This window comes from Leptodactylus fuscus, chromosome 8 (genome assembly GCF_031893055.1).
Source record: "Leptodactylus fuscus isolate aLepFus1 chromosome 8, aLepFus1.hap2, whole genome shotgun sequence".
NCBI lineage: Eukaryota > Metazoa > Chordata > Amphibia > Anura > Leptodactylidae > Leptodactylus > Leptodactylus fuscus.
The window spans coordinates 54,639,910-54,660,624 of record NC_134272.1 but is presented as its reverse complement, the minus strand read 5'-3'; the positions used below and the strand labels follow the sequence as shown (position 1 = coordinate 54,660,624).

The following is a 20,715-nucleotide window of genomic DNA, read 5'->3' as shown; positions in this document are numbered from 1 at the left end:
CCATCTGTCAGAAGTATTTTGAATGCTTTGTGAGATGTAGCTGTACATGGCCTTGTTTTTTGCAGGATTAGTAGTACTTTTTGTAGGTTCCTTGTTTTGGTACATATATCATTAAAGCTGGTCAAGGAGGGCACTTAGCGAGTACACCCAAGAAAGGCACATAGACATATGTGAGCTGGCATGCTGATCCCATTTTTTCAGGTTTAGAGGCAGCATAGAATCAGCCATTGCATAGTGACAGACAATGAATAAGATTACTACTGAGCACAGGTGTTGAAGATCAGATTGAGCCCTATAAGTCAGATATAGGGCCAGCCTGGGGTTTGTATAAGTCATCATTCGATGATGAATGGAAGGACCCTCACCCTGACCAGAACACTCCCCTCAAGTGGTCAGCTGTTTAAAGTAACAGCAGCGTTCCAAAAGCACCGCTTTCTCTTCACGGGATATACAATGTCACATTTATCAGTCACATGGTCTGTGAGCAACTCACCTACATTCAAGTGAATGACGCTCCTCAAATCTCATGCTCCTCAAAAATGCTAAGAGGAGTATCTTTACTTTGTTGGAATAAATGTAGTGCGATCTCGGTCTGTTCTGTTATTCATATATTTTATCATCTATTTTTCTTACAGTCGATGATTTATCAGTCCTGCATTCCACCGAGAGCTTCCTGAAGCTATTACACACTGATATAGATGTAACCTGTGCGTTGAAGGACACAGAGATGGACGGTCAGTAACATTTTAGGATATAGTCAGTTAGTGCATAAGCAAAAATACTGAAATGTCTTTTGACCTGCACAGAGCCTACTTTATTTACCTTCTGTATCAAGATTAGATTGTCATTAAAAGGAGGGATTTTTTTTTTTCAGTCCAACTTCCTTGTATCAGAGGTGTATTAACATGCAAGGATTTATAGCGCTAAGCTTAAATACTGGATGCCAAAGCTTTGTCTGGCTGGGTGTGCAAATGTTAAAAGAGAAATGTTGAAATGAATTGTAGTCAGATCACTAAACAATTTCCAATAATATAACCTTTAAAGGAGTTGGATTAGTGAGCTGAACCTTCTTGAGATGACCACAAAAATTGCATCAAAAAGTGGTCTTCTGAGGGATGGTTTTCTGAAAGAAGATGGTTTACATGGAAAATTGAAAATCTGTCACAGAAAATATGGTCTGGGTAAAGGGGTGGTCTTCACAAAGAGGTGGTCTTTTGGAAAGGTTTCACTGTATTCATTCAGCTGCCTTGTAATACTATAATACATTTCCCATTAGAGACCATTATAGCGCTAAATGGCTGACTCCTAGTCAGCATCTCCTGCTGATAACAGGTGTCCTCATGAAAGAGTTTGAGCATTTGCCTAAAAGTTTGCTGTGCTATAAGAGCTGGATCCCCATGGTCTTATGGAGAAATGTGTGGTTAATCCTGGTGTAAAGGAGGTTCTAGTGGAATATTGTAAGGGAATTGCTAGAGGAGCAATTACCCAGTAGCTGCTGGTGAATCCTGGGGGAGGGGCATGACAAGACGGTGAGCCCTAAGCTCAACCCTTCCCCTGTCCCTTCCTACTTGCCTATCCTGTCCTAAGTGGCAAGTGACAACTGCTCGACAAGCCCTTCCTAGGTATTTGTGTAGACACAGAACGCAGACAAGACAAACAACAACAAAGGGAGGTCAGCTAGCCAAGGGGTCGGTGACATTCGAGCAACGCAGTACAAAATCGTAATCCAGGAGAATAGTCAAAGGTAAAGCCAGAGGTCAGGAATAAGAATACAGGTAACAAAGCAGCAAGAGTAAATAGCCAGAAAGCACAAGGCAGTAGCACGCACCAATGTGAATGTGAGCCAAGAATAAATAGGAAGGAGGTACCCGCCCCAGACCTGATAGGAAGGTAAGCTATCAATCACACAGGCAAGGCTAACATTATATGTTAGGAGATGGGTGTGGTGGAAAATCAATTACCAAAGTGAGGAAATAGGACAGTGTTCACACAAAGTAACAGAAAACTCTTAAGTAAAGAATTCAACTGAACACGCCTCCTGCGCCGCAGTGTGCGAGAGGAGGGTGGTGCAGAGACCTGAACAGGCAGAGACATTACAGATATATTCTTGATGTGCCCCAGCTCTCCAACTCCCAGCAGTTCTTAGTCCTCTAGATGGGTTATCCATAAGGCCTGAAACCTCCATGACTATGGGTAGCCCTGAATAAAAAGGAACATGGTCTGGATCAGGACAGATTTCATTTAATTCAGCAGCCCATAAAATATGCAGTGTCTCTATGCTACAAGTGCTGATTGCCGGAGTTACGGAGCCTTCACACGGAGTAAACGCTCGCTCATTTTGGCAAAATACACATGTAAAAAATAGTCGTGTAAAAATAAGACTCCCATTGACTTCAATGACATTTTACACGTATATTTTACATGTGTATTTCACACGTCTAAAATACACGTGTAAGGGAGCCTTCACATGGAGTTTACTTTAGTGTCATCCCTCCCTGTCTCAGTCTCTTACTTGGAGAGTACCTGGTTTAGTGCCCACAGATTTACAGGAAAGTAATGTAAAATATAGCTCATATCTGATTAACAATATGAAATGCCAATTATTTATTAAATCTGCCCCAATGAGTCTCCACTCTGCTAGGAACTGTAATGGACTATCATGACAACCTTCTGAGCTGAGCTGTACTAGTAGCCGTCTGTGGAACATGTAACTACATAGACTGCATTATGGACTTCTCCGTCCTGTAACCTTGCCAGTTGTAGGTGAGCTATGAGCATTATGTCTGATCAGATCAATACTGCAGCCTCCATCTGTGCTTGTCCTTCCTAGAGTGGATGGTCGGAGAACTTGTCATGTGTCCAGCATACAACAACATATGGCTAATGAACAGCACCTAGATGACCAGTCCCTGCTTATCTGCAGTTCTTATCAGGAATGACTAGTCTGCCCACTTTTTTTTTTTTACAATTTATATGAATTGTCATTCTTCTGTGATAGCGTCCATTTTTCATCAGTTTTCTATCTGTGTTTTTACACCTGTCATCCATTTTTTATGTCCATTAACAAAAAATGGAAAGAGGTCTAACCCACTGAATATGGTCACAAAGACCGGTCTTCATATCTCTTGTGCTGGTAGAGGGTGCACCTGATTTATGAGGAGGTTCACCATGTGCCTGCCCTGATATCTATGCTATCTTATAGCTGGTGTAGATTTCAGGCATCATTTACACAAATGAAAATGAAAATCACTGACCTGCCAAAAAACCCTAAAATGTGATGTGTTTTTTTTACTTAGATTTTGAAGACATCAACTTAGATTTTCAGGACTGCAAAGACTTGTTTCCAGGTAAGAAACCAGCAGTACATCTGATATCTGGAACTAAAAACATTCAGTACAAGAAAGCACGGTAATAAAAATAGAAGTGTAAATATTTTTGCCAGTCACTAGAACATATCTGCCTAAGGGCTAGTTCACACGTAGTGAAATGTGGCAGATTTTGACGGCGTCAAAATCCACCTCAAAACATTAGAGTCCTATGTAGACCGCTAGCTTTTTTTTTTTTCCGCTAGCGGGAAAAAGAAACGACATGATCTTTCTTCAGGCGTATTCCGCCTGAAGAAACCAACGGGACTCAATGGGAGGAGGAAAAACCGCAACGCGTTTTTTGACACGGTTTTGGTAAAAACCGAGACAGTTTTTTCGAGGTCCATTCACTGTGCTGGAGGAAAAAAACAAAAACTAAAAATGCCTTAAAAACGCTCCAAAAAACACCTTGTGTAAAAAAACTCTCCAAAAAACGCTTCCTAATTCCTGATGCGGATTTTTTCCTGACCAAATTCCTCGACCACCTAACAACATGTGAACTAGCCCTAAAACCCTTAAAAATCTCAGTACAACCTATTATAGTCAGTACTCACAAGTTATTATTTTGCATCAGTTTTTTTAAAGCCAAAACAGGAGTGGATATTAAGTTAAGGTATAATGGAAAGATTTGCTCCTCTTTTGGGTTTTTAATTTCACCCTGGTTTTGACTTACAACCACTCATACAATACATTGATGTCTAATGTGGTTTTTAGTATTAACAAATCAAGAAAAAGCCCCAAGTAAAAGGGTTATTGATGATCCTTTTATATGTCATGTGGGTTGCCGCACACAGCTGTAAAACTTCTACTATGGTACCCAAATAATACATCACTTTAGTATCAAATATTAGATATTTTTCTTGCTGTTAGAGGGTTTCCATTGTCTTCTCTGGCAACTGATTGCCTGTGGTTTGGCAGTAAGTCAATGCCATGAGACCACGTGCTTCCTTACTAGAATATATTCCCTAGACTTCTTCCACTTATTGTGTTTGCCCTGTAACATTTCCTTGCACTAGAAACAGCCTGATAAGGGAATATCTCACTGGAAACACAGAACAAAGGAAAACTGATCGAACAGTCAGACTCTGGGACCTATGAAGGTTCCCAACTACACACAGACTGTCCATGACTTGTTGGCATTACTCATGTCTGCCTGCATGACCATAGTAATGGATTATAATGCAGAGAATAGATGTGGTTTAGTGCGTTACATAGCTGTACACTACAGCAACACAAATGAATGACATAGCAAATCGCAACGTTTTCACAAACTATTGTTAGATATTTTATGCTTTTTGTGGAAAGAACCTTTTAATGGAGTAGAAAATGTGTGTATTTGATGTAAGCTTCACGTAGGACCCAGAACAGGTTAAGTTCGATTTACATCAAGCCTGATATTAATGTATATACCAGGAAAATCTCTTGACATATCCAAGTCCATAGACTCTAATGAGCAGCTGTGGCAAAAGGATTTTTTTTTGGCACATTTAGTCTGCATAGATTGGATTTCCTTAGCCCTGCTTTTACGGAACATTTTGATCAATTTTGCTATAGAGTACAACTGCCTTTATACCTTGTGGTGATGTTCAGTACTGTAGATAGATAGATAGACAGACAGACAGACAGACAGATAGATAGGACAGGTAGGGAGATAGATAGATAGATAGATAGATAGATAGATAGATAGATAGATAGATAGATAGATAGATAGATAGATAGATAGATAGACAGGTAGGGATATAGATAGATAGACAGACAGACAGGTAGGGATATAGATAGATAGATAGATAGATAGATAGATAGATAGATAGATAGATAGATAGATAGATAGATAGATAGATAGATAGATCAGTACAAACTCTTTCAGCTATATAGAGGGACATTTCACCTCTTATAAGTACTGAATACATACATATATTAAATGGATATAAAATTAATACAGATTTTCTTTTTCAGATGATTTTGTTGCATTAACAACAGTGGGTAAGTTTTTTTCAATGCTTATCATTTGATACTAGATTTAGACCTTTATTTAGTGTTGAATACAGTCAGTTAAAAGAGGTTTTTCCCCTGTAGACACTAGATAGGGATTAAGTGTCTGACTTCAGGGGTTTTGACACCCAAGATGTCCAATGATCATGACTATGGGGGCCCAAAAGTGCCTTGAGAATGGAGTGTTGATTTGCAAGCATGGTCACTGCTCCATTCCCCTCTATGGGACTTCAGTGATCTCTGGCAGTCTAATAGAAGTGAATGTAGTGGTGGTCACACATACACACCACCACTACATTAACATGGGGTGCTCAGTAGCATTTTCAAATGTATGTTCCTATACATGTAAATGGGGCTCTGAGCTCTAGGACATATGAATAGGGTATATATGTCATTGGTGGGAAAAACCCATTTAGGTAAGTGCCCCATGAGACGTAAACGCTGCGGCAAAAAATGCGACATTTGGTGGACACTGTAAAGTGAATAGGATTCTTGCGAATCACATCAACATATTGCAGAAAGATACACACAGCGGAAATGCTGCGATTTCCAAAACCATTGCTTTTTTAGAAATCGCAGCATGTCATTTATACCTATAGAAACACTGGCGGTTTCCCTATGGGTATAATTGAAGAACAAAGTTCATAGAGGAAAACTCTGAGGACTTTCTGTGAAAATAATGATGCTTTTCCATCGTGGTTTTTCCTGCAGCAATTTTTGCTGCGGCCTGCTATATGGGGCCTTATTCTTTGGTTGAAGCCACTTTTTTTGTGCAATAGTTGCATTTTTTTTGTTTGCAGATTTTTCCATGGTTTCTTTGAGCTAGCCGAGTAGAGACGTATAAGTGTCTCCTTCATATTTCCCTTTTTTTTATTTTTTTTTTATGTAGATTGTGAGCCCCATATAGGGATCACAATGTACATTTTTTTTCCTATCAGTATGTCTTTGTAGAATGGGAGGAAATCCACACAAACACGGGGAGAACATACAAACTCCTTGCAAATGTTGTTCCTGGTGAGATTCGAACCCAGGACCCCAGCACTGCAAGGCTGCAATGCTAATCACTGAGCCACCGTGTTGCTCCCATATTTCCCATTCTTGGCTCAAAAAATGCAGCTTTTTGGCATTGCATGGCTTCAATTTTAAAGGACGTGTCCAATTTCAGCAATAAATGTTATTGTTTCTGTAAAGAAAAGTTAGACAGTTTTCTAATATACTTTCTGTGTCAATTCCTGCTTAGTGTCATTCATGTCCTGGTGACTCACATACAATGTACATATGTCTCTTTTTCAGATATTGCAGATATTGAAGAATTAGTAAATTATACTAATGGAGATGGAAACAATCACATGGATGATCTGCTGAGTAAGTCTAAAAAAGGAATGAAGGTATTCACGTCTTCATTGTAAAGAAAATCTGCTCAATAATCCAAGGGATATATTTTGCAGCTCCTATATACATACAATGTGGAAGCAATAGAGGAATTGAACCTCGAGTCCCTATGTAGAATATCATAATAATTCATTAAACTCTGGCACTATTCTTGTTTTGTCATTATTAGTATATTGTGCTACACATTTTTCATGCACTTTCATTATGAGAATACTTAGAAGGTCATAAGATCTGGTGGGAAATGTCTGGACCTCTTAATAACATGATGGGAAAACGTCTTCTTCAGTACATAATTTAGCACTGGCGAGAAAACTCTGACCTCTTTGGTTTTTAGAAACTTTTTAAGCATGAGTCTCGAAAAGTTATAGGTCAAGGGCCAAACTAAGATACGCTTCCAGCATAAGCTCATTTATACAGGGATACAATCGGCACATAATATCTGTATAAATAGCATGATAGGAATAACAAGTATTATAATACATGTCATTACAAGTTATGCGCTGGTGTAGCTTTCAGGTATAACTGACACTGGGCAGTTAATTGAAAAATAATCGAAATGGAAAGCCGGACAAATTAATTGTTGTGAACTTGCTGAATCAATTTTTTTCAGATATTTTGCCTCCTTGCCATCGTATCTCACACTGCCATTGGCTAAAGGATGTGTCATTGACTGTATGCTATCCCATCAGGATATCTGAAAACAAAATCCTGTGGCATATAAATAGGGGTCTGGAAAGTTAAGGAGGGAGCGTCCTAAACTAATAGTTTATTAATCAAGGCAAAATACTCAATTAATTGTTATTTTAGGTCATAATTAGAGATGAGCGAATACCTCGCTCCATAGGAATGAATGGGAGCTGCCGGCGCTTAACCACTTGCCGTTCGCCCACTCCCATTCATTCCTATGGGAGCGAGGTATTCAAAACTATTCGAATCAACTCTAGTCATAATTGCCCGATCCTAGGTATAACTCATATCTGCTTTCTAGTGTGAATTATAGTACATTTTTCAGCAGTGGTCTCTGCTCTTCTTCAAAATTGCTGAGCAAGGCATAAAAGGAACAATGTGGCACATCTTTGTTGCAAGAAAGAGCTATGCTCCAAAGATGTGCCACATTTACACCCATCTGGCATAGATAGGTTAGTAAATTGCCCACAATATATGATTTTGTAATTATTATGTTTGTTTGTAGATGGATTATGTGAACTAGGAGAATATGAAGAAGAACCAGCAAGAAAACGTTCCAGGAAACAATGTGAGTATAGAAAAGTGTTGAGGATTTACAAACCGATGGCTAGACGTATGGTCAAGGCATAATCGGAGTTGTAGTAGTACAGATGTTCTAACTAAATAGTAAGTATACAGAGTGGCAGCCAGAATCTTTAAGTCTCTTGCTTGGCAGAGATGGTACTGCCTCTAGCTTCCCATGTGATTCTGTAATAATATACTACATGATAAAAGCAGAAAGCACCGAAAATGGTCGGAAAAGCAGAAACCACCGAATATGATCGTAGAGAAAAGACCTGCCTGGAAGAATTTTCTCTCCACCAGTTTCAGTATAAAATCTGCAGAAAACTGGGTCCACTTGTAGCTGCTGTTTTAGCAGACAGGCTCTGTTGTTCAGGTCTCCCGGCATACATGAACAATGGAGAACACAGTGTAGGTGTGAACCTAGCTTAAGCTATTGCACTAGATGATGTCTCACCGTTATAAATATATTAAATTATTCATATTTGTATTGGTATTTCAGGTTCCTTAAGAAGACCTTGTTCTCAAAAACCAAAACAAAAGAAGAAGAGGAAAGGTATGGGTGCATCAGACTAGTCAGACTGGAGGGTGGGCTTGGGTCATCTCTGTAGAGGTTATTAGATCTCATTCAGAATTTTAGATAGAAGGTATCTGAAAAAAATCAAAGACGTCTGTGTATATTCATGTACAGTTTAGGAGAAATTTGTTTTGAAATACAGTGAAATCTCTTTGAGATGACTGTCCTGTCTTACATTGATAAGTGATCTTCTAGGGGTTGGCCCAGGGAACAGGGAAGATGGTCGGTATGCATAATGTACAGTTTGGTGTACTGAAATTATCGACTTAATAAGGGGGTGGTCTTTTTAAAGACATGGTCTTTAGGAGAAATGTAAAAAAGCCTGGTAGCAGAACCAACACATAGTAATAAAAATATTACTTTACTCAAAATAACATTCCATTACAAAAAACAGTAACAGAATTGTACAGGCTTGAGATGATCCTCAGATTCTTCAGAAGATATCTTTATAGTAACATAGACTGTAGTGAATTATTTCAGTATTTAGTGTAGTGTCAATTTCTTAAAGCTAGGTAGCAATTATAGTATTTGCTTAGGAAACCGTGAACCGAAACTAGAGGTGCTTCATACGCAGGATGGCTAAAAATAGGTTCTACATTGTAACTCCTAGTTAGAGATGAGCGAGTACTATTCGAAACGGCCGTTTCGAATAGCACGCACCAATAGGAATGAATGGACACAGCCAGCACGCAGACTTTGCCAGCGGCCGGCTGCTTAACCCCCTGCGTGTTGGCTGCGTCCATTCATTCCTATGGGTGTGTGCTATTCGAAATGGGAGTTTCGAATAGTACTCGCTCATCTCTACTGCTAGTGTCAATGTGCTTATTTGGAGCAATCGCAGAATGTGATAAGAATTTTCTCAAGATAAAATCAAGAATATGTATTTATTAATGTGTTTGTCCACAGTTTGTGGTTGTCACAGCTCCTGCATCCATCAGCTGTATAGAGCTGAAACAGATACCTCCACTCCCTGGATAATTGCTGGCACCAGGAGTGAAACTCACTCAATGGGAGCTGAGCTGTAGCCACTATACAAAGAACTGAGCCATCTGCTTCTTGTCCTGTATTGTGTATAGTGTGGGCGTCAGTAGCAGCCCAGTACAGCTGATCGGTGCAGGGGCTGGATGATGGCCCCCAACAATCACGCATCTGACATAAAATCCTAAATGCTGAACATCCGCTTGCAGTTTATGTGCCTTTGCAGTGAACATAACCTTATACAGTCAAGGTTGTGCAAAACTGTATATGGATATACAGTCTCAATCCTATATTGTAATCTCTATTTAATAGACGTCTTAATATATCTGTATAAAGTTGGTTTGTTTCTCTTTTATCAGGTACAAATATATTAAATGAAAGCTGTAGTGAAAATGAAGCATTACGTTCCATAAACTCAGCAAATGTTCCCTACTTACTTACATCAGCGGGATGTGTTGTAGGACTAGGTAAGAAGTGTTACACTTGCATTCCGTTCATTCATTTTTTATATTCAGATGAATACATGTCCTTTTATGTTTTTTAAGGAGACACTTCCCCAGGCCATCCTTGTCCCTTCCCTCTGGTCCCAGCACCAGGTTACCAAATTATCACAAAAATAATATTTTGCCCAGGTAATTCATTTATGTATATTCTTATTTGGTATTGTTTGTACACATAGTATAGTCTACTATATGCATGTCTTATATAATTGTTTTCGGCTTGGGATCCTCTTAAAGGAACATTAAACACAGAAATACACAGCAAAAATAGAAAAATCTCCCAGCTCTTCCTACTTTCAGGCTCTTCTTTAGTTTGGTCCTATTTTGTATCATATTACAATTAAAACAGAGAAATATATCAATAAATCTTCTCTGAGATCAGCCGTCACAATTCTGCATCTTCCTTTAAGACAACTGGCGGGAGCAGCAGTAGGTTAAAAGATTCTTAAGTTACACCCCCTTTGCTGATCTGGATTAGTCGATTACCAGGTAAAAACAGAGCAGAAGATTAACCCCTGTGTTGTCTGCAGGATTTCTAGAAATTTCAGAATCAGTCTATTTCGTGTCTGCTGTTATCCTTAAGCTTTAGGTTTAGTGTTCCTTTAAGTGCCATTACCCACAAGACTAATATGTGTTTTTTTGAGCGGAAGCGTTGCTTCACTTTCCTTCCTCTTCATAGCAGTGTCTTGGCACAAAACACCATAGTCTAGAATTCAGTAACCATTTGAAAGAAATGCAATAACTTAAAGGGTTTTTTCAGGCAAAAAAAATGTTTTGTCTGAGTTTGCACCATCTAACTTTTAGGCCAGGGCATTCTAGCAGATCTTATCCATACCTTGTGAAAAAATACACACTGCAGACACGCTGTAATTTCCAAAACTGTTGCAGTTTTGGAAATCACAGCATATCCATTATATCTACGGAACCCCTGGCAGTTTGCCTATGGGTATAATTGAAACAGAAAGTTTGCAGAAGAAACCACAGCGTTTCCAGCCCGTGGGGCCGGGTCTTAGACAGTACTAGTAAGTCTGCCCCCGTATGTAAAACACCCACATAACTCAGAACTTGTTTTTGGCACATCACTGCCACGAGCCCAACTTGTGTACATCCAGGACTTCTCAAAATTCAGCATGCAGTGCTCTGGTTTAGCAGCTCCCTGCCCTAGTCCCAGTTCACTATCTGCAGAACCACCCCCATGGCTATGTCATTACTGACAATGGAGGCAAAGATAAACACAATCTTTTCCAAGTTAGTGACATAGCTAACACATGATTAATCCTGGAAAATCCCTTTTACTAATTACCCATGGATGCATGGATCTGCGTGACATTGTTGTGTAATCTGCAAAAATTAGAATTAAGTAATAATGTTTTTTGTTACAAATGAATAGAAATGTTCTGCTTTTTCTGGTTAAATTTGGGCTTTTATAGACAGAATGAAAATTGAATTAAAAAGGCAACGCAAACTGAAATGAAAACTGTGTCATTTGACCCTTATAAGTATGAGGCCTGGTCCACATCTGCGTATGGGTTTCCGTTCAGGGAGTCTGCCTAGGGACTCCCAAATGGAAACCTAATCCACATAAAAAAACAGTCACATAAGAAAACCCGCGGATCCCATAGACGATAATGGGGTTCGTGTAGTTTCCGCACAAAAAATCCGGAGAGAAAAGTGCTGCTTGCATTACGACTCTTTCTTCTGCCGCTGTGACACTGTGACAAAGTCTTCTTCAGAGACTCCTAAGCAAATGTGAGCAGTCTTACTTGTGTCAGGTCCTCAACTGTGTGATAAAACTAAGTATCAGTGTTCCCGTATCATGCTTTCTATACAATGCTAACAGGGTAAATAGCAGTGGGGTCATTAGTCACTCAAGCGTGGCCACGTATGACCATACCACGTGACACATTCTGATTTGGTGCACTGTGCTGTAAGCATTGTTAGAGGCTGTTGAATTCAGAGGCAGCCCATGCGGCTGTTGTGGAACCCTTGGATAGAGAGTGCTCAGTCTTGCAAACGCTTTTGCTGTTAGAGGTCAAGAACCTTTGCAGGGCTCCCATGTACAGATAAACATCATTGTCAGTATGCCAGTTGGTGGAGAATTGTCCAAAGGGTCATGGGAAGAGGCATAGCGATAGACATAAGGTCCTACTGTCCTGGGTGATAAAAACTGGTCCTGATAATGAGGGACTATTTTGATCTTTACTGTACTGCCCCCTTTCTCTTCTATGTACACATTTATTACTAATCCCATCAGATATCCACACCAGAGGACCTGATTCAGGTAACACCTCCCAACACTGGGAACAAATGGACTTTACATTTGCTCCAGAAACAATTCAGTTTCATCTGCTGACTTTAGCATAAAAATAGATATAATAAGAACATCTGTAAGACTCACTAGAGGGTACTTTTTAGATGCACTCATACAAAGAATTTCATAGTCAGTCAAGTCTTGTCAGTTGATTTTTTTTATTAGTCAGCGCCAATTTTGGTTGCAGACGTATACATGACTAAACTATATCATTCCTTCCTAGCACCTGCTCCTGGGTCCTTACTATCATGTGTACCGACTACGTCCCCCACCCCCGTATCTGGTGAGGGTTTCTGTTTTCATTATTATAACTGTATAAATAGCAAAGATTCACAAAAAGTATAAGGCTAAGGCCCCACAGTGCGGAAACGCTGCTTTTTGGTTGCCGATTTTGCTATGGTTTTTTGAGCCAAATCCAAGAGTGGAAACCAAAAGAATGGGAAATATATAGGAAGCTTCTTAAACTTATACCCTTCTGCTCAATCCACTTCTGGCTTGGCTGAAAAAAACACAACAAAATCTGAAACAAAAAAACCTGCATTTCCGCAACGTGAGCCCTTGGCCTAAATGATTATTATATTTCTAATATCCATATAAAAACAAACAAACAAACACTATAATGCATCAGAGATAAAATATTAGCGGATCTATTTAGGATATTACTTTGTAATCATCAAATTCTGAACATGTGAATAGGCTCTTACATCTCAGTGGGCTCTCTATCTTTATAACTTAATATTGTATTCCCTAGACCAGCTCTAGAAAATCTCTGTATCCCATTCTAGTTGTTTTAACATCTTTAATGCTAAGCTTATAGTGATGATGATGGACTGAATGTGTTGTCTATAGTGATGATGATGGACCGAATGTGTTGTCTATAGTGATGATGATGGACTGAATGTGTTGTCTATAGTGATGATGATGGACCGAATGTGTTGTCTATAGTGATGATGATGGACCGAATGTGTTGTCTATAGTGATGATGATGGACTGAATGTGTTGTCTATAGTGATGATGATGGACTGAATGTGTTGTCTCTTTCTACATCTAGAACATCACACCCTTTCTACAAATACAAGCATCCCACCATCTCCTGATAGGAATGGCTCCTGCAGTCCTTTTGCACCCAGTGCAGGTGATTTGCCGAACTCTCCAGAAGCGGCGTCTATGTACAATGCCCCATCAATAGGTATTTTTGGGTTCCACAGTTTTTGAGTGGTCCGTTCTATATTTTTTCACAGTAACCATTCAAATAAAATGTAAGCTATACAATATGGATATTTTTATTCCTCCTAGGAATGGAAACAGAGACCACAGATAAACTGAAGCACCTGGTACAAGATCAACTTATACAACAGGAGAATGAAAAGCAGAGTAAGTTCACCTGCCCTCTTTTCTTCACTTCTGTAGGGTGTCTTGAGGTCTCTTCCCTGTAAGGCTAAGACCCCACGTGGCATCCTGCACCAAAAAAGCGCTGCAGGAAAATTCATAGCAGCAATGCATCACGGGTCTTCCCAAAGCTCTTTGCTCAGAAAGTTTGCAGAGTATTCCTCTGCAGATTTTCTATTTCAATCATATCTACCCTGTTTCCCCGAAAATAAGACCCCCCCCCCTTCACCTTCTGGATCACATACAACCAGCAGTCATGCCAGCGCTCTGCTAAGGAAGCATCAGCATGACTGCCGATTGTTCCCCACTCCAGCCGCTGCCTAAGACATCCCCCGAAAATAAGAAAGGTCATATATTTTGTTAGATAATTAATTATAAGAGACTGTCTTATTTTCGGGGAAACAGGGTATAGGGGAAATCGCCGGCATTTCCATTGATATATTTGACATGCTGAAATTTCCAAAAGCACAACAGTTTTGGAAATCACTGCGTGTTTGCACCGCTTATTTTACCGCAAAATGGGCATGGGATTCACTAGAATCTCGTCCACTTTGCTGTGTTCTGTAAAATGCCACATTTTTTCCACGTTTACACTACGTGAGGCCTCGGCCTAACACCATGTATGAGAATGTCAATATTTGGTACCTCCTTTTCTTGGTCCATATTGTATCTGTACTAACCAATTTATTTTATTAGTCCTGACAGTGAACATGTCAAAAAATCTATTCTGCACCAAGTAGCCGCAATTTACACAATTGTACAAATTTGAAAGTGCAAAAATTAACAATTGTTTGCAGACAGATTTATTTTGCTTTTAGAAAATGAAGAATTTTACTACTAAAGAAAAAATTTCAGAGTTACAGATGTGTAGGAGATATTGTATGTCTGTTGTCACAAAATAACAATCCCTAATAATGGACAGAGATAAATGTAGTTGGTTGGATGTCAGCCATGGGCAAAAGTATGCAGCCCAAGGTTTTAAATTAACCTCAAGGGAGCCTTCACACGGAGTTACGCTCTGCTCATTCTGAACGTGAAACTTGTTCAGAATGAGCGTGTAAAAAACAGATCCCATTGATTTCTATGGGTGCCAGCATACGCGCGTATAACATTGAAAGCAATAGATTAAAAAGCCTCCTATTGATTTCAATGGGTAGCGCGCGTATGACGGCACCCATAGAAATCAATGGGATCTATTTTTTACACGCTCATTCTGAACGAGTTTTATGTTCAGAATGAGCGGAGCGTAACTCCGTGTGAAGGCTCCCTAAAGGCGTTTTTATGTAAGTAAGTATATGTTGCACCTAAAAGTCTGTCTGCTTTATCTTAGGGTGCATTCACACTGAGTAAACGCTAGCTTATTCTGAACGTAAAACACGTTCAGAATAAGCGGCGTCTAAAGCAGCTCCATTCATTTCTATGGGAGCGGGGATACGAGCGCTCCCCATAGAAATGAATGGGCTGCTTCTTTCACTCCGTGCAGTCCCATTGAAGTGAATGGGGAGTGCCGGCGTATACGGCAAGCTCTGCTCATGCCGGAGCGTACACGCCGGCACTCCCCATTCACTTCAATGGGACTGCACGGAGTGAAAGAAGCAGCCCATTCATTTCTATGGGGAGCGCTCGTATCCCCGCTCCCATAGAAATGAATGGAGCTGCTTTAGACGCCGCTTATTCTGAACGTGTTTTACGTTCAGAATAAGCTAGCGTTTACTCAGTGTGAATTCACCCTTAGTGAGATTCCTTCATAGAGCTTGGAGCTCCATTTTCTGTTTCACAGCTCTGCCGAATAAGGAGAGCTTGGTGAAGGATGATTTAATATTGGGTTGAACGAGAACCTTATCAATTTTTCAGTAAGCATCCCCAACTAGTGGTAGCAGGTCCTCAGAGCACCCAATGCCCCCCACTATCAGCTGATGTGAGGAAATGCAGCGTGCAACCTTCATTTACTGAACACACCTCTGTGCATTTAGTATATTTGGTAATAAGTAGAGATGAGCGAACACTAAAATGTTCGAGGTTCGAAATTCGATTCGAACAGCCGCTCACCGTTCGAGTGTTCGAATGGGTTTCGAACCCCATTGTAGTCTATGGGGAACATAAACTCGTTAAGGGGGAAACCCAAATTCGTGTCTGGAGGGTCACCAAGTCCACTATGACACCCCAGGAAATGATACCAACACCCTGGAATGACACTGGGACAGCAGGGGAAGCATGTCTGGGGGCATAAAAGTCACTTTATTTCATGGAAATCCCTGTCAGTTTGCGATTTTCGCAAGCTAACTTTTCCCCATAGAAATGCATTGGCCAGTGCTGATTGGCCAGAGTACGGAACTCGACCAATCAGCGCTGGCTCTGCTGGAGGAGGCGGAGTCTAAGATCGCTCCACACCAGTCTCCATTCAGGTCCGACCTTAGACTCCGCCTCCTCCGGCAGAGCCAGCGCTGATTGGCCGAAGGCTGGCCAATGCATTCCTATGCGAATACAGAGACTTAGCAGTGCTGAGTCAGTTTTGCTCAACTACACATCTGATGCACACTCGGCACTGCTACATCAGATGTAGCAATCTGATGTAGCAGAGCCGAGGGTGCACTAGAACCCCTGTGCAAACTCAGTTCACGCTAATAGAATGCATTGGCCAGAGCTGATTGGCCAATGCATTCTATTAGCCCGATGAAGTAGAGCTGAATGTGTGTGCTAAGCACACACATTCAGCTCTACTTCATCGGGCTAATAGAATGCATTGGCCAGCGCTGATTGGCCAGAGTACGGAATTCGGCCAATCAGCGCTGGCTCTGCTGGAGGAGGCGGAGTCTAAGATCGCTCCACACCAGTCTCCATTCAGGTCCGACCTTAGACTCCGCCTCCTCCAGCAGAGCCAGCGCTGATTGGCCGAATTCTGTACTCTGGCCAATCAGCACTGGCTAATGCATTGTATTGGCGTGATGAAGCAGTGCTGAATGTGTGTGCTTAGCACACACATTCAGCTCTACTTCATCGGGCTAATAGAATGCATTGGCCAATCAGCGCTGGCCAATGCATTCTATTAGCTTGATGAAGCAGAGTGTGCACAAGGGTTCAAGCGCACCCTCGGCTCTGATGTAGCAGAGCCGAGGGTGCACAAGGGTTCAAGTGCACCCTCGGCTCTCCTACATCAGAGCCGAGGGTGCGCTTGAACCCTTGTGCAGCCTCGGCTCTGCTACATCAGAGCCGAGGGTGCGCTTGAACCCTTGTGCACACTCTGCTTCATCAAGCTAATAGAATGCATTGGCCAGCACTGATTGGCCAGAGTACGGAATTCGGCCAATCAGCGCTGGCCAATGCATCCCTATGGGAAAAAGTTTATCTCACAAAAATCACAATTACACACCCGATAGAGCCCCAAAAAGTTATTTTTAATAACATTCCCCCCTAAATAAAGGTTATCCCTAGCTATCCCTGCCTGTACAGCTATCCCTGTCTCATAGTCACAAAGTTCACATTCTCATATGACCCGGATTTGAAATCCACTATTCGTCTAAAATGGAGGTCACCTGATTTCGGCAGCCAATGACTTTTTCCAATTTTTTTCAATGCCCCCAGTGTCGTAGTTCCTGTCCCACCTCCCCTGCGCTGTTATTGGTGCAAAAAAGGCGCCAGGGAAGGTGGGAGGGGAATCGAATTTTGGCGCACTTTACCACGCGGTGTTCGATTCGATTCGAACATGGCGAACACCCTGATATCCGATCGAACATGTGTTCGATAGAACACTGTTCGCTCATCTCTAGTAATAAGTTTGCTTTGGTTTCACAGCTGTTTGCAAGTCAGTCCTATTCAGGTAAATGGGTCTAAGCCAGAGGCAGACACTGGGCCCGCTGTTGCCCTACATCAGATTCCTACTGTCTATTAGGTTGCATATAAAACCCTGGGCTATTGAATTTCACAGTCAACAAATACTGTTATGTTATGTTTCTGAGGGGCCATATAGTGTTTCTGTGTTGTAGGGTCAGTGTCTGCCACTGGTCTTAGCTGCAGTACCAGGCACAGCTGCTACAAAATGTACTGTACGAGGAGTGCCAAGAGACTGGACCTCCGCCATCTAATATTAAAGGAAGCTTATCAGAATATCAACCAAGTCCCGCAGGTAGATAGGTTAGGGTCACTGGAATCAAATGGAATTTTTCCTTGTAAATCGCTGCCTCCATTGCTGAGGTATCGCTGTTTTTGTCAATATGCAGATGAGCTTTTTGGGACAATTAGGACATTACTACTTACCTCTTTGGAGCAATGAGGATGTTACTGCTTACCGCTTTGGAGCAATGACAACTCTCTCATTGCTCCAATGGACTAATTTGCATATTGACTAACACATCACTAGCTCAGCATTGGGACACAGATTCACAAAGGGACAACACAGTTTGATTCAGGTGACCGTAAGTTATCCATTTGTGGGGCTGGGTTGATATGCTGGGTTCTGCTGACACACTTTTATATATATAGCATGTACAGCCATTTAAAAAAAACCAAACTATTTTCTGTGTATATTTTTGCTCACTATTTTTATCTTTTTCTTCAGAAATTGTGAAGTCATATACAGAAGCCCAGAAACAACTATACAATAAAATATTTGCATCTGAAAGAGATTTCCTCTATATTGAGACTATGCTTGTGAACAGCTGGATCAATCCCAAAACTGGAAAAGTTGTGAGCAAAACAGCAGAGAAGGAATTACTCAATTATGATCAGGCTGAAATGGAGAGAGAGACCCTTGATCTCTTGAACCTGTTTGAGGACAAAGACCGAAAGGAAATGGAGACTAAAATTATTGCACTTCTTGGACAATCAGGGATGGGTAAAACGGTACTTGCCAAGAAGATCTGCTATGACTGGTCTGCGGAGGGGAAGTTTGATCAGTTCAGCTTCGTGTTTTATTTTGATTGCAGAAATCTGGATGTAAATAAGCAGTACAATGTTAAAGACTTCCTTTTCAAGCTGTCCTCTGGTTCTCAAGAGAAGAACGTGGACATCTACCAGTACATTCTGAGAAATCCAGAGAAGGTTCTTCTCATCTTTGATGGTTTTGATGAATTTCCGGACCCTGAAGGTCTTCTTCACGGTTCCTTTATGTCACCAAATAAAACCAATAGAGTAAAGGATTTATTTACTGGTCTTTTCCAGAAAAAACTACTGCGTGGCTGCACCCTTTTGGTTACGGCTAGAATCAGGGAAAAACTTAATCAGTACTTGGGAAAAGTTGACAAAATCGTTGAGATGATGGGATTTTCTCCCAGTCAGGTGGAATGGTACATCAAAGAGTATTTTAAGGAAAGGCCAGATTTCAGTAATGCCCTAGAATGGCTTAAAAGTTACCAGTATGCATTCAGCTACTGTTATATTCCTCTCATGTGCAAAATGATGTGCAGATTTGCGGAGGAGAATTTACAGACTCTAAACAAAGAGCTACCTCTGTCTTTAGCTGCTTTATACTATGACTTGCTTCAGAAAAACAGGCATGAGACTTGTTTTAGTGAAGATACCTCCACAGTAGACTTGTCATGTCTTCATTCTGAGCCAGACAGAAAAATTCAACCAAATCTACAAACTCAAAAACTACCTTCAGACACTGGCAATACTATGCAACATTTACCTTCCAATGCACTGGTCCAGAACTTTTTTTCAGCACTTCACACACTTGACCACATAGGTGACAGGAACTTGGTCAGATATGTTTCATTTGACCCTAAAAAGAGACGGAACCAAGAAAGCTGCCCAGACATGGTACGGAGATTTCTGATTGGTCTCTTGTTTCACGAGAATGAAGGTTCCAGATCAGAGTTGACCAATCATGTAAAAAAACAGAAGAAAATTACTGAGTATTTTCGAACATTGCAGCTTTCAGAGCTGGGCCCACATAGACTACTTGAAGTATTACATTGTGTATATGAAACTAATAACCCACAACTCATGCAATGTTTAATTGCAACACTAAATAAAGAGCTCTCATTTGTGGGCACCCGACTTACCCCACCTGATGTGTTTGTACTGAAGAAAATTTTGAAAATGTCAAAAGCCAAGATTTCCTTGGATCTAAGGAAGACAAGTATCCATCATAAAGGGTTAAAAGAATTGGTGCGTCTAAAAAGCGTCACATCACTCAGGTATGCATGGGTCAGAACCGCATTTGTTTTCTGAGACTCAGAGATGGATGACCTTAGGAAAAGTCATCAATATGAGATCAGAGGGTGTCCACAACTTGCCACCAGCTGTTTGAAGAGACTGCGGTCACACTGCGGTCCATATATTGCCCGCCAAGCACTGTATTGTACATTATTCAGCAGCTGTGCTTGATATTGCAGCTCAGTCCCATTCACTTGGCCTGTGAACAATGAAGGTGACATCCCAGGCCTGTGAATACTGATGACGTATTTTAAAGGGTCTCTATCATTGGGAAAAGTCATTTTTAACTAATCACATCCTTGCATAGCCTTTAGAAAGATTATTCCACACCTACCTTTAGTATGTACATTGCAGAAACGCTGCGGTAAAAATCACGTCGTTTTCCAGTAATGGCAAAGTGGTATGGATTCTAGTGAATCCCATGCCCACTTTACAGTAAAAACCGCAGTGCAGACACGTCGCGATTTGCAAAACCGACGCAGTATTGGAAATCGCAGCATGTCAATTATACCTATGGTGTTCCCATAGGTGTAATTGTAACAAAGTCCGTGGAGGAAAACTTCAAACTTTCTGTCTAAAGTGCTGCAGAAAACCTGCGATGCTTTGCTGCTGAGGTTTTTCCCTCAGCGCTTTATTGCTGCGGGACATCCCATAGGGCCTAAGGCTGGCCTTACACGACCGTAGTGGTTTTTGCGGTCCGCAATTTGCAGATCCGCAACACAAATTTCACTTTAAAAATTAATTCCGCAGACATCCGCAAAGTGCATCCACAACGTTCCACGTGTATCAGTATTATGCGGATCCGCA

At 40.9% G+C, this 20,715-nt stretch overlaps 1 protein-coding gene across 1 annotated transcript in view; it reads left to right on the top strand.

Moving 5' to 3' along the window:
* The window catches only part of CIITA (class II major histocompatibility complex transactivator), a 54,866-nt gene that overhangs the window by 21,357 nt on the left and 12,794 nt on the right, over positions 1–20,715 (top strand). Inside the window, exons 2-12 of the mRNA XM_075285775.1 lie at positions 636–734; positions 3,297–3,347; positions 5,322–5,348; positions 6,651–6,722; positions 7,942–8,020; positions 8,513–8,553; positions 9,912–10,019; positions 10,098–10,184; positions 12,587–12,646; positions 13,415–13,552; positions 18,308–19,889. Of these exons, the coding sequence (XP_075141876.1) occupies positions 636–734; positions 3,297–3,347; positions 5,322–5,348; positions 6,651–6,722; positions 7,942–8,020; positions 8,513–8,553; positions 9,912–10,019; positions 10,098–10,184; positions 12,587–12,646; positions 13,415–13,552; positions 18,308–19,889 (2,344 nt within the window). The remainder of the gene's footprint in view (positions 1–635; positions 735–3,296; positions 3,348–5,321; positions 5,349–6,650; positions 6,723–7,941; positions 8,021–8,512; positions 8,554–9,911; positions 10,020–10,097; positions 10,185–12,586; positions 12,647–13,414; positions 13,553–18,307; positions 19,890–20,715) is intronic.